General features: G+C 34.5%; 1 protein-coding gene across 2 annotated transcripts in view; it reads right to left on the minus strand.

The window, feature by feature from the left end:
• klar (klarsicht) overlaps positions 1-12,126 on the minus strand; it is a 71,436-nt gene that overhangs the window by 42,349 nt on the left and 16,961 nt on the right. For both annotated transcript variants that reach the window (XM_066301933.1, XM_066301934.1), the window contains exons 3-5: positions 11,915-12,064; positions 11,666-11,864; positions 8,229-8,353 (exon numbers count right to left, since the gene is read on the minus strand). In XM_066301933.1, the coding sequence (XP_066158030.1) occupies positions 8,229-8,353; positions 11,666-11,864; positions 11,915-12,064 (474 nt within the window). The remainder of the gene's footprint in view (positions 1-8,228; positions 8,354-11,665; positions 11,865-11,914; positions 12,065-12,126) is intronic.

Genomic DNA, 12,126 nt, shown 5'->3' on the forward strand with positions numbered 1-12,126 from the left:
ATGTTTGCAAAATTGCAAATTATTAACAAACAAACGGAAAGGTATTTATGAGCTCCTTTTTGTCACAATGCAATAGACGGTCCGTAATTTTGTATGGTATCAAGCTTCGTTTAACACTTTCTACAGGGTGTCCGTAAAAATAAAGCCAAATTGAACATAAAAAAATAATCGTATCTTAAAAATTTCAAATGGAACTCTATTATTTTGATGCACCTTATAAGGTCGTACATATAACAATAAAAAGAATTTTCGAAAAAAGCTACAAACAAGGCCGTAATCGTCCGACGTGCGCTTAGTGGACGACCCTGTATATCGCATTACTAACTTTGTTGATAAAACTTTAAAATGAATAAACTAAATAGCGAGAGTTTTACTTTTTTTTTCAAGAAAGAAACAACTACACATTTCAAAACGCATGGTGGCCTACATCTGATCGCCATCAAGCTATAGGATAGTAAAGTCGTGAGTAACGATTCCCAAATAAAAAAAGTCATTAGGTAAACTTAGTAACCAATCGTTACACGAAATATATATGCTTTCCAGCAGTTACCGAAAAAATCAAACCTACGTGGCACGACGAGAAGAATTGTGCCCTCTGACCTGGCGTACACTTTCTCGAATGCCAAAAATCCCCTGTTAATTATTTGCTTACACGAGTAACAGTTTCAAATGTGTTAAACGAAAGACGTTATTATAAGAGCCAACATAGCTTTCGCTGGGTTGTTAGGAAAAATTTTACCTAGATGGAAATACTAATCTCTTCAATCTGTTTGAAATTGGTAAGTTATTTCAGTAAAATGGACAGCCATTATGCAAAACATCTATTAGGATCTAATAGCCATAACGTGCGGGTGATTCAAAGCTCGCTACAACTGAATACCTAATAATTTCGACTGAGGCTTTGTTATTGTATACCATGCGATCATGATGAGCAACTTCTGCATAACTGTACACTTCTTTATGATAGAATTGTTTCATCGACAACGAATTCAATTGAAATTAATAAATTTCAATTGAATCTAATTTTCTTTTAAACATGTACGTTTGAGTTTGTTAAGTGATACATATTTTCCGACTTGATGAAAACTGACTACTATTTAGGTTACGAGTTTGCGAAAATAAGCCAGATTAGCTTAAGTACAAGTTACTATTTTTAATGAATGTAACCTTTAAACACTCCAAAGATCAATATTCCGTTAAAACTCACAGTTATTAATACAAAATACTACAGCGCCTTTACCAAATATGACCTTAAACGGTTGTATACTAATTGACTTCTATCTACGGCTTTTAGTGGCGACTAGACAGTTTATTGCTTGCATGTACTCTATGATTTCCGTTTTCATCTTTGTCTGAGATGTCACTCGATCCACGACCATACTGACAAATGTCCGGTTTCATTTAAATGGTGGTCAGTGGGACCTAAATCTCACCATATGGCGAGTGTCCAATCGAAATCTTAGGATTTGGGTTAATGTTCAGACCCCTGACACATAGGAAAGAAAACTAATGGAATCAGCTCAATTAACCGATTCAAAATTTTTAAATACAAGTTATACTACAAGTTAAATTTTAACTTGTAGTGTAACGTTACTTCAGTAACGACCGTTTGCGGACTTGTGTATACGTGATCTTCTTGTTACATTTTTAATAATAGGTACTGTCGTTAACGTGTAGTTTTTTTAATTCAGTACACTGCCTAGAGGCTATGAAGAGTCTTTCGCTAAAGTGTAAGTTCGGTTAAAAATCAAGAATAAGTACTGCGAAAAAAGAACTTTGTAAAGGAAAACTGTGTAAAGGGAGACCGATAAGGGTCAGAACCTTTAAATCTTTTAAAAGCAAATTCTAAATACTTTTAACGTTTCAACTCGTTATTAAATAATTGGGAACGCATACGTTTGTTCTCGAATCAATAAAGTACCTATTTTCTCATTCTGAAACTTGATTAGCCCGAAAGGAAAACTGTCCCAAATCAAAAATCTGTGTCACGTGCGTCCAAGACTAACCAATATGGATTGAACAGAGAAAACATCGGTATCAGTTGAATGCAATTAGGAATTAAAAAACATTTTATAGTTCTTGTCTAACAAGCTCATCTTACAAGTGAAAACTACTAACAAACCGAATAATAACGAAATCTGGAACGACGGGCTTATGACTATATCTAACCATCGATCAAAATAGTTTTTTTAAGACAGATGGTAGATTTTAATAGGATTAAGGTCAATTTTTTGCTTGTAATTTATGGATTGCGAAAAATGGAAGGTACCGTTATAGGTCCATTGTCATTGAGGAATTTGATTGACATGTATGAGTTTCTGAAACCAATCAGCCAATGAAGTTTAATAATTAAATATACGTCACATATTTTCCGAAGCATTGGGAAAACTCTGCCATAAACATTGTCATGAGCATAATATATCAAAATGATTAATTGCACCGCAAATTACCTTACAAGGAACATTATAGCACCACAAATCATACTACCACACATTTGACTAAAGTTTGTACTAGTTTAATTCAGTTTTTCATTCAGATTACTTTGTCCTATAATGGCATAGTATATTGACTTGTTTGATCTGATACAAAGCGAAGAAAAAAGTGCGAATGTACATAAAAAAATAGCTTGTTCCACAAGTACAAAGAAACGAACGATTTATAGCTTGTATGCGTGTGTAATTTGAGGTGTGGTAGCTACTTATCGGTCATGTAATTGGGTATTCTAAAATCAGAGAAATTAATATGCAATAAACATATCAAATGGAAGTGTATGAGAGATTACGCGCCTTATATAGCCGCGAGAACATATAATAGCTAATATTAAAGAGTACGTGAGCAGGCAAAACTTAAGGATTTTTGTGTCAAAAGAAAAAAATAAAAATCTTAAACCTTAGAGATTTGAGCTGCTTCTACGCTAATCGGCTTTTCAGAGGTTTCTCTGCGAGGTGAGATTAGATTAAATATTATTGTATTCTACAACTTCGCTTCCCATAATCACAACAGCATTCTATTCCTGAATCGTTTAGCAATCTTATCATTTAATTAAGCAAAAAGTAACATCTGCCATGTGTATGAGTCAACGTCAACAATATCCGATATCATGGGAAAATGTACACACAAAACTTCGGTGCTAAGAAACGGCAGTTCATGAAGGATATGCCAGGCCTTCATGCAAGAATTCTGTTTGGCAAGAAGAAAATATACAGAGAAACCGGCTCGAAAATGTCAAGTGGAAGAAATAGACGGGCTTAATGTAACGCAAGATGTGGGAAATAAAAAAACGTAATTTTGAGAATTTAATCAAAATCAATTCATTTTAAAACGCCGGATTGGGGATGGTTCTTCTCTTTCTATTCTAATAAGAACTAAAATTCTGGGAAGTCAAACAAAGGCTTAATAAAGTATTCCGGAACGTTAAAAAAAAAAAGGTTGCATGGCCCGGCTTTCTGGGGCCCACGCACGTGTTTATTTTTCCCCTGAAAGACACAAAGCCGCTTTGAGTAAAAGTTCGCTGGCTCACTTACATAAGGTTCTCCGCTGGGTTAAATGAAGCAGGTCAGTTTCTGTCACCCTCTGTCTCCACATTAAACAAATCACATGAAATTAGCACCTGGATTGTTCGTCAGATTGCGGACAACACGTTTTGAAGAGCAGCGGTAACACCGCGAACCATTCAGAATACCGACTGATTGTGGTTTCATTACAGACAACGGCAAGCCAGGCCAGGCGTAGTCGCTGATGGTACCGGACCCCGTACCACAGTAAGTTAGGAGTTGAACATCGACCGATTCCGAACGACACACACCGAGCGACTTAAAACTAGATCGGATCTTCCGAAGGTTTACTTTAACCGCTGACTTTTTCTGCGGAGTTGTCAGGCCGGATGTGCATATGCCACTGTTCCGTCAAAGAATACGAAATCACACCCCCCACAATGTTTTAAAACTTAATTGTATCTCCAACAGCTTGACGATGACTAGTGCCATATGCCTAGGGTCGAACATTTGGCCGTTCCACAATCCATGCACGCATACATTCTGGCAACAGGGTAATGAAATCCCGACATTACAGGACTAAAAATACACTTATAGAGTTAAAGGCTAAACGTAGAAATCGTACCGCCATCATTTTTGTTTCCTCCTGACCACTAGCGGGCTTTTCCGGCCAGGAGACATGACGTGCCAGTCTGACTGACAGGTAGTGTAGATACACTACCCAACATTTTTCAAGTTTCTTTCATAAGTCTAATGAAAACACTTAATTATCTTGTTAATTTGACTATTACTCAGGCAAAGACATATAACCGTGTTTTCCGCTTTTGATGATGCCTCATCTTGGCGTTCCAGAATGATGGTAAAGATCTTTTAAATATTTCGATTTTTTTTGCTTATTTTTCGTTTATAAAAAAGTACCGCCCTTCTGGGAGAAACCTGGATATGTTTCGATAAGGAGATACGGGGTGGCAAAAGAGAATTTCAATAACGGTTATTGATAGTTTAATTAAATTAATCAGCAACAAGACATATTTTACAAAAAAGGTAAAGTTTTGACCAGTAGCGACAGAAAGGTAATTGTTTTAAGATTTTTCTCTTGGAAATTTTCTGTAATCACTACTGTCTGGACTGCGTCTGGATCTAAATTGGTCGTTGAATATTTAGCCTCATATCATGGCTTAAGTTTTATTGCTTGCGGACGTATTTATAACATCCCCAAATTATTCCATTGATTTCCAAAAAGATTCTGAGGACGACGAATTTCTTTCACCTGACGTTATTAATCTCAGTAGGTGACAACGTCCCCTTAGCCCAGCTGTTTCGGCTCAATAACGGTAAAATGGCAGGACATTTCAGATTTACGAGAAAACCATCAACTACTTAATGTCCTTCTGGCACCGATTACGTATAGAATGTTAGCCCTTTACGTCATAAATTAGGAAAGTACCAGTGTTTCAATCAAATATTGTTGCTCATCATAACAAGAACATGGGCGTAGACCAACATTTTAACAACAAAATCAGCGTCCGATTTAAGAAATGTGGCGATGGCTATGGTTCGCCTTCTGCTGCTTAGAATCAACAATACATAATGCATAACGTGTTTGCAGAACACTGCCGAAATGCGAAAACGTTGGTTTTTCAATCATCTGAAATCAACGAAATTTTTGAGAGAAAGGGTGCATGACAACAAAGCATACGACGGATTCAGTCACTAGTGTCTGAAGTAAACTAAGGACAATGTGCCATATGTCACAGCAGTACAACTAAAATGTGTGAAAAGCTACATAAAACATGAACAGAGTTTTAAAAAAATCAAGTTTTACAATTAGTGCTAATGGAAACTGTTATTTAAAGTACCTAATGAACAGTTCCCATCAGTGTTTCGTGATAGTAACATCATTTTTTTTAACAAACATAAGCAGTTTAAACAACTTAAAAACCAGCGTGTATTTCAAAAGGCAAGGAACATATTTTAAAAATTTAATAAATAATTATGTACGTATATGTACATAGAGGCGAGACAAATCGTTCGTAGACTAGAACTTAAATTTGTCGATAATAATTCGGACCACACCGTATTGCAGTACCATTCACAAGTAAATTAACATAATGGAAATGAATGTAGTTTAGGCAAGTCTTATGATACATATGTACCTATAGATATGTATTAGAAAATTTTGAAACGTAAGTAAAGCAATCACGTCGGGGAGAGTATTTTTGGATTAATGCTTTCTTTGCACTAATTAATAAGAATTTTGTAGCAAAAGAAATCGCAACCAAGAATTTTCGAGGTAGACGATTCATTCTCCTGACCAATTCACCTAAATAAAATAAAATGAAAAAAATTAATTAAAAATTGATCTTTCAATTATCCGGAAGTTATGCTTTGACCCTATCCACAAACCACAACCACCATATAACCCCCTGTATCGACAAAACAAGTTATGGGTAACATTAAATTGCAAAATTATCTGCTGCTCTTTATTATCACGTGAAATGACTTTTAAAACATTATGATGGCAGAGTTAAATTGATGCTATGGAACTGTGAGCGATTTTCCTCTTTAAATGAGCCAATCTACAAATCCAAAATTAAATATCCGCAATAACCGCAAATACCCGAGCAAAACTGATTTTCAAATCAATGGAAGACGATGCAAGCATCTTAACGACTCTTTAAAAAACGAAAATATAAATTTACTCGGTAATTGACTTATTCATAGATTTTCTACTTGAGCAATAACAAACGGTTCAACATCCTATCGAAATCTCCTGTAATCCAGTACAGGAACTAGAATGGCAGTACAGTTGTTATATTTTGCAAAACGGTTGTAACAACTTATACAAACGCAACGTGGAGATATGGTTTAGCATTTTAATTAGCCGTAGTGTACCTGGGCACATAACAGGTTTCCACTCGGTATGTGATCTGGTAATGATGTCATTATATGTAAATGTAACTTATTTAACTACTTGTATTTGGATGTTGTTTTATGCTATACAACTGCAGTGATTTCTGGTGATAACGCTTTTAAAATCGATGTAGCTTCTCTAAAGCTATCTCAGATCTATTGAAGCTAAAATCTAAATTCGTCAAACGCGAAAACATCTACCCAAAGTATCGACGAAGATGGTAAAACAAGGACTCCCGAATCGTGAAAAAAGGCTCAGTAATTGCCGCATGACGTGAATAAACACAGACACACAGTCTTAACGAATCTCAAAATCTATTTTCTTTCTAGCTGCTGTTTATAAATCTTTTAAGTTTTTGATTTCAATTATGGAAACGCCGTGTTACAATTGCTATCAGAAATCAATTAGTTTGGCAGAGAAAAATTGCGTCGTGATTACCTGACAGTCATACTACAAACATGAATGTAGATGTTTTCGTATGGCCAACGTCAATTGATAACTTGAAAAAATAAAATTTTTATTATTTCCTGACTAAAAACATCATAATAATAATTATTCCCATTTGCATAAGTATTGCTTAGATCGCGAGAGTGAGAATATCATTACTGGCGAGTACTCTTTGTGAATGCACACTAAACTTTGAATATAATTGAATTAGAAAGAGGCACTGTTGTTATAATATAAAAAATCAGGATTGCATAACATCCGCTTATGTACTAATATTTTAACAATGTTAATTGGCAAGTAAATTCGTGCCGGGTAACTTTCAAGCAACTAGGTATGGTTTTTAAAGAGTGTATTTTTTTATTCAACCATTATTGCTAAGACGAAGAAGTAGGATGCTGCTTGAATTTTATGACGAAAACTAGCAACCTACACTTTGACCTAATAATGACAAACGATTATGGTTTATCGTAGAAATATACTACGACTGTCCCACTAACTTAACCTTACCTCAAATAAAACGCTATCCTAAACAAACACTGAATTACCTCGGAGAGAAACCCAACTAAGAACTGCCCTACACCACGAACTAGAAGGGGCTGGCTGCGAAAGTGCAATAAATTTTAAAAAGAAAGCTAGTAATGGCTAGTGAAACTGCTAACAACCACCCCTATATGTTTCCAGCAAACCGAAAAAGCCCCATAGAACGTGCACTCAATACTTAGGTAGGTAAACCTAGATCTACCAGCATTAATACACTGGCATACTGAATTGGCTGGACTAATAATTCAACCTGGGAATCGAAAGAAGGGTCCAATTCCTTTCAACGTCAACTAAAGAATAAGTAACCCCCATGCAAGAACTTGCTGAAATGAGGTGAATGCCCCTAAATATTATACAAAGCGTGTTCAGTAGATTAAGTTTGTCTTAGGAATGAGTTTGCATATTATTTTTGCACTGTAATACAGGGCGTTCACGTTGTTCGGTTCCTCTTCAGATAATGGAACGCAATGGGTGTACCTAATGTTGTTCCCTGCTTAAGCACTCACAATCAATTTTACTATTGTTCCTGTAGGGAAATGACAACGTACTTAACCAACAATAAATATTTTAAATAGGAACCGGAGGCAATTGATTAAATAGCAAAGATAACAAAGGAGTTGAATTATTGACGAAATACTTGATAAAAATAGCGCTGACTCAACTTGCCAAACTTGTACATTCTAATGTAAAAATAGAAGAAATGAGAAAAGTTTTTGGAGGGGAATTATATATAAATTTTAAAGAGAAAATTATTGTAGTGCAAAATTAACAAAAAAATTACAAGCTCTTATATGTGAACATAATGGTCCAAAACTTAATGGATAGGTACTTACTGTTAATTCTAAAGCCTTTGTTTCAATTTCAGTCTTTGTGTATTTGGCTCTAAAATCCAGGGGCTGAAGGCAGGACTCCATTATTTTAAACCAACTCCGCAAACATTTAAGTTCGTGGTCGATATCTGAAAATGTAAATACATCCTTTATTACGACGAATTTAATAGCAAGAAACCTGAATCCTTAAGAGTTTTCTTCAGGGTGGATAATCGCCATTTGAAGGAAAAGATCTAAGAATACCAAAGTTTCTATTTCGCCTAAAAACGATCCTTGACAAATTCATAATGCGTAGTTTTTTCTTCCATTTGTACAGTCGCAGATTAGACCATCGGAGCGTTAAATAAGAAAAAAACAGTAAATACCTCAAAAGTAACTGTTACGTGTTTTTACCAAGATGTTTGTTCAGTAGTTAGATATTTACAATCATAATCATGATAGCTGCATTTTACAATAACTTTGAGATTGCGTGTTCCTGAAACCAAAATTACACGGCAAAAACCTCAAGCGGCGCAATTTAAATTTTACACCTGAACTGTCAGGCGTCCTGCTACAAGTATTATTCACTTTTTAACATAAAATGTATTAACAGAAAAGCACTTATCCATTAGTGTAAACGCCCACCTTCTTCTAAGGTCTAATCGTCTAATTTTGCTTGACCTAAATTTTTGGTAGAGCATATGAGTGTGAGAATATTTAAGTTAAGCACCTCTGTGTCAATGAAAATGAATAAAAATGCTCGAAAGTGTAGTCAAGAGGACGCAACAATATTACGACTTTCAGGCAGGTAAAAAAAATTCATAAACCGGCTATCATACGCCTACTTATATTGGTACTCTTTGAAGTTACCTGGTATATTAATCAATGAGCCGAGTCTTTATGGGTAAATACCATAAACGCCTTCTAGTGGCAAGTGGATAAACTCTGTATAGATTTCTTACACGCTCATTTATATCTTCTGCAATTTAACTACATGATAAAGTAGGCATTTTCTGACGCTATATTTGAATAAAACTGTTTTGAACTATTTTTCGCTTATTTTATGTATTATCCATAAAGTGAATAAAACTAAAACAGAAAATTGTTGATAAATTTAGGGAAATGTCTTGAAACGCTGTGGAGAAGGCGTAATCACCATTAAGTTTTGCTTTGGTCGCAGGGACGCGCGAAAATGTACCATCAAACGTGCGTTACGCAGATTGATTTTAACATTAAATTTACCAGATACCTAGACCACAATTTTTATTCGTGAAATTATTCATCTCATATCGTCTTTAGTAGTGGGTTAGAGAACATATGGACAATCTTCTGACTTTGTATAAATTACAATAAAATATATTAAAATAACATGGCAAACCATTACCTTTTTTTGCCTTTTAAGTTAGTTATATTATTATTGTAACTGCTTTGAAAAGTCAGATAATAAACCAAATCATATTTCATCAACATTAAATAGGAGGTTTTGTTAATAAACTTTCATAATTAGTCCAGTAAATCAGAATGCACTAAATAACATCGTAAGGAATCTTAAGGGTATATCAAGTAGCGGTCCCGGTGAGTTATCAGTAAATATTTTAACGCTTATCATTCCAAGAGCATGCAAATCACTGATATCTATTATAATTAATTCCTTAAAATTTGAAATTTACCAAATCAAATAAAGAAACAATTAATTATTTCCGTGCACTAGCAAAATGATCAATCTAATAGCGAAAATTGTCGACCCGTAAGTTTTCTTACTTCGTTTTGAGAAGTATTAAAGAAAGTCAACCTATTTAACGACAGTCAGCATGATTATGTATAGGGTAAATTAACACAAACAGCAAGGTTTACTTTTATTAATAACATATTAATCTCATTAGAGGAGAGAAAGATACCCATAAGTATATTTCTAGACCTAGGTAAAGGTGACATTAAGCCATAGAATTCTAATAGAAAAATTGAAAATCTTGAAATAAAAGGCAATTCTATTGAATTAATAGAGTCATATTTGCCAGATAAGGAACAAATCATAGGAAGTGATATAGGTCGTGATAGAAGTATGTCAAGAATGTTTAAAACCAACTATCGAGTTCCTCAAGGAAGCATACCTGTTTCAGTACTTTTCATAATTTACATTTATAATATTTCAGATGTAACCCGCCTCAATATACCAAATACCATTATTAACTATGGTGAGGATACTACTTTTTTAAGATCAACAATGGATTGCAATGCACTTTATCGGGATGTCGATGCCTTATTGGTTACAGCTAATGAATGATTTTTTGAAAACAAACTAATAGTTAACAACACGATACCCAAAGTAATAGCGTGGCTAGTAATTGCTGTGCCCTCTTATATTTCCAATAGGACATTGCAGGTCACAGTAGAAAGTTTTTATCTTGTGATTTAAATGCTCGTGTTCATTACGGCACAATTCCATCCCCCACTGCTCTATTGACTGTTGATTGCCTATATCCTCAAATTTCCATTGACAACACTCAATCTGTATGCAGCTGACACTACTTTTTACAGCAGTACCTACTATGCTTAAGCTGCAAAACAACACCCAATATACTACTTATACCATTTTTTTAAAATTAATGGAAGCTCAAAGTAAATGTAACGAAGACGGACCGTACAGTTTTTACGGGAAAAAAAAATCCAAAAACAGAATAATCACCCTATGAACTGTGTAAAATATATCTATCCAACTCTACAAAACAATAAAATACTTGGGCAATATACTAGATATGCATGTTTTTTTACCTCAACGGAAGATGCTGACTAAATCATTTTGAGTTGATTTTTACCTTACTATAATTCTATTTTCCAGCATTGGCGTATAATGTGGAAATGAGCATATTAAAATTGTAAAATGCTTTCATTGTATGTCAAATTCTTGCCTTTTTTGCGGATTTTGGCCACAAAAGTTCAGTAAACATTTTATAATAAATTATCCTGCTTAAGCCATTTCATACATATTTTAAATGTCTCCTGTACACACGTTTTCCAGCGAATGGTTTCCAAATTTCTATCTTAACGTTTGAGCTCAGGTGTATAAATGTCTTCCTAACTAACTACAAACTTGTCCATAATTCCTAATTTTAAGATTTTCTGTAAGTATTTACACACTTAACTGGCTCATCATAAATATTTTTACTATCCATTGCATTGATCCTCTCTTAATTCTCATAATAGGTAACAAACAAAATGGTATCGTATCTATTCGTTCCACGATTTTGACCTATCGAGATTTAATAAAGAATTTAAAAAAAAAGCATTTTTTATACAGGGCCTGAAACCAATCTTCCAAATAAGATTAAAAAAAGTGTCAAATGTCCCTGAGCTCGATAAAATTATAGCGAGGTTTTAATTATCGAAACGCAAAAACCGCGATAACTCTTGAGGGAAAAAAATCATGGGTTTGAATACTTTTCAAAAAGTATTTTTCCTACCCAAACAATTATCCTGATCACATAAATCGCAATCGGACGGCCCCAAAATGCTGAGGATAGAATCCCATTTTGAGTTCAGGTGTGTAGTCCTCCAGCCCACTTCTTCTTGGACTTCTGGATACAACTGAACCAGTTGACTAGCTTGATCGTTAAATAATTTCAGGGATGAGCTTTTTTCAAGGACCTTGTTTACACAACGCTAAAACATACATTGATTAAGACTTATTCATTAATCAATTTTAAACTTACTGCTCGCAAAGCTTTATCTGTAATATTTTCTTCTTTCCCGTAGATAGTCTCTTGAACACTATTTAACCAAGAATAGAGTTCTGAGAACTGGGAATAGAACTCCTTTAAAGTCCATGTTCCTGTGTGTATTGATAAGTCACCATTCACTTCCTGTAACGATTGAAAACTTTGCATTCACCATCTCATCGAGCAACGTAATAGTTTATACAAAC

The sequence above is a fragment of the Euwallacea fornicatus genome, chromosome 3 (assembly GCF_040115645.1).
Source record: "Euwallacea fornicatus isolate EFF26 chromosome 3, ASM4011564v1, whole genome shotgun sequence".
In the NCBI taxonomy this organism is placed as follows: Eukaryota; Metazoa; Arthropoda; class Insecta; order Coleoptera; family Curculionidae; genus Euwallacea; species Euwallacea fornicatus.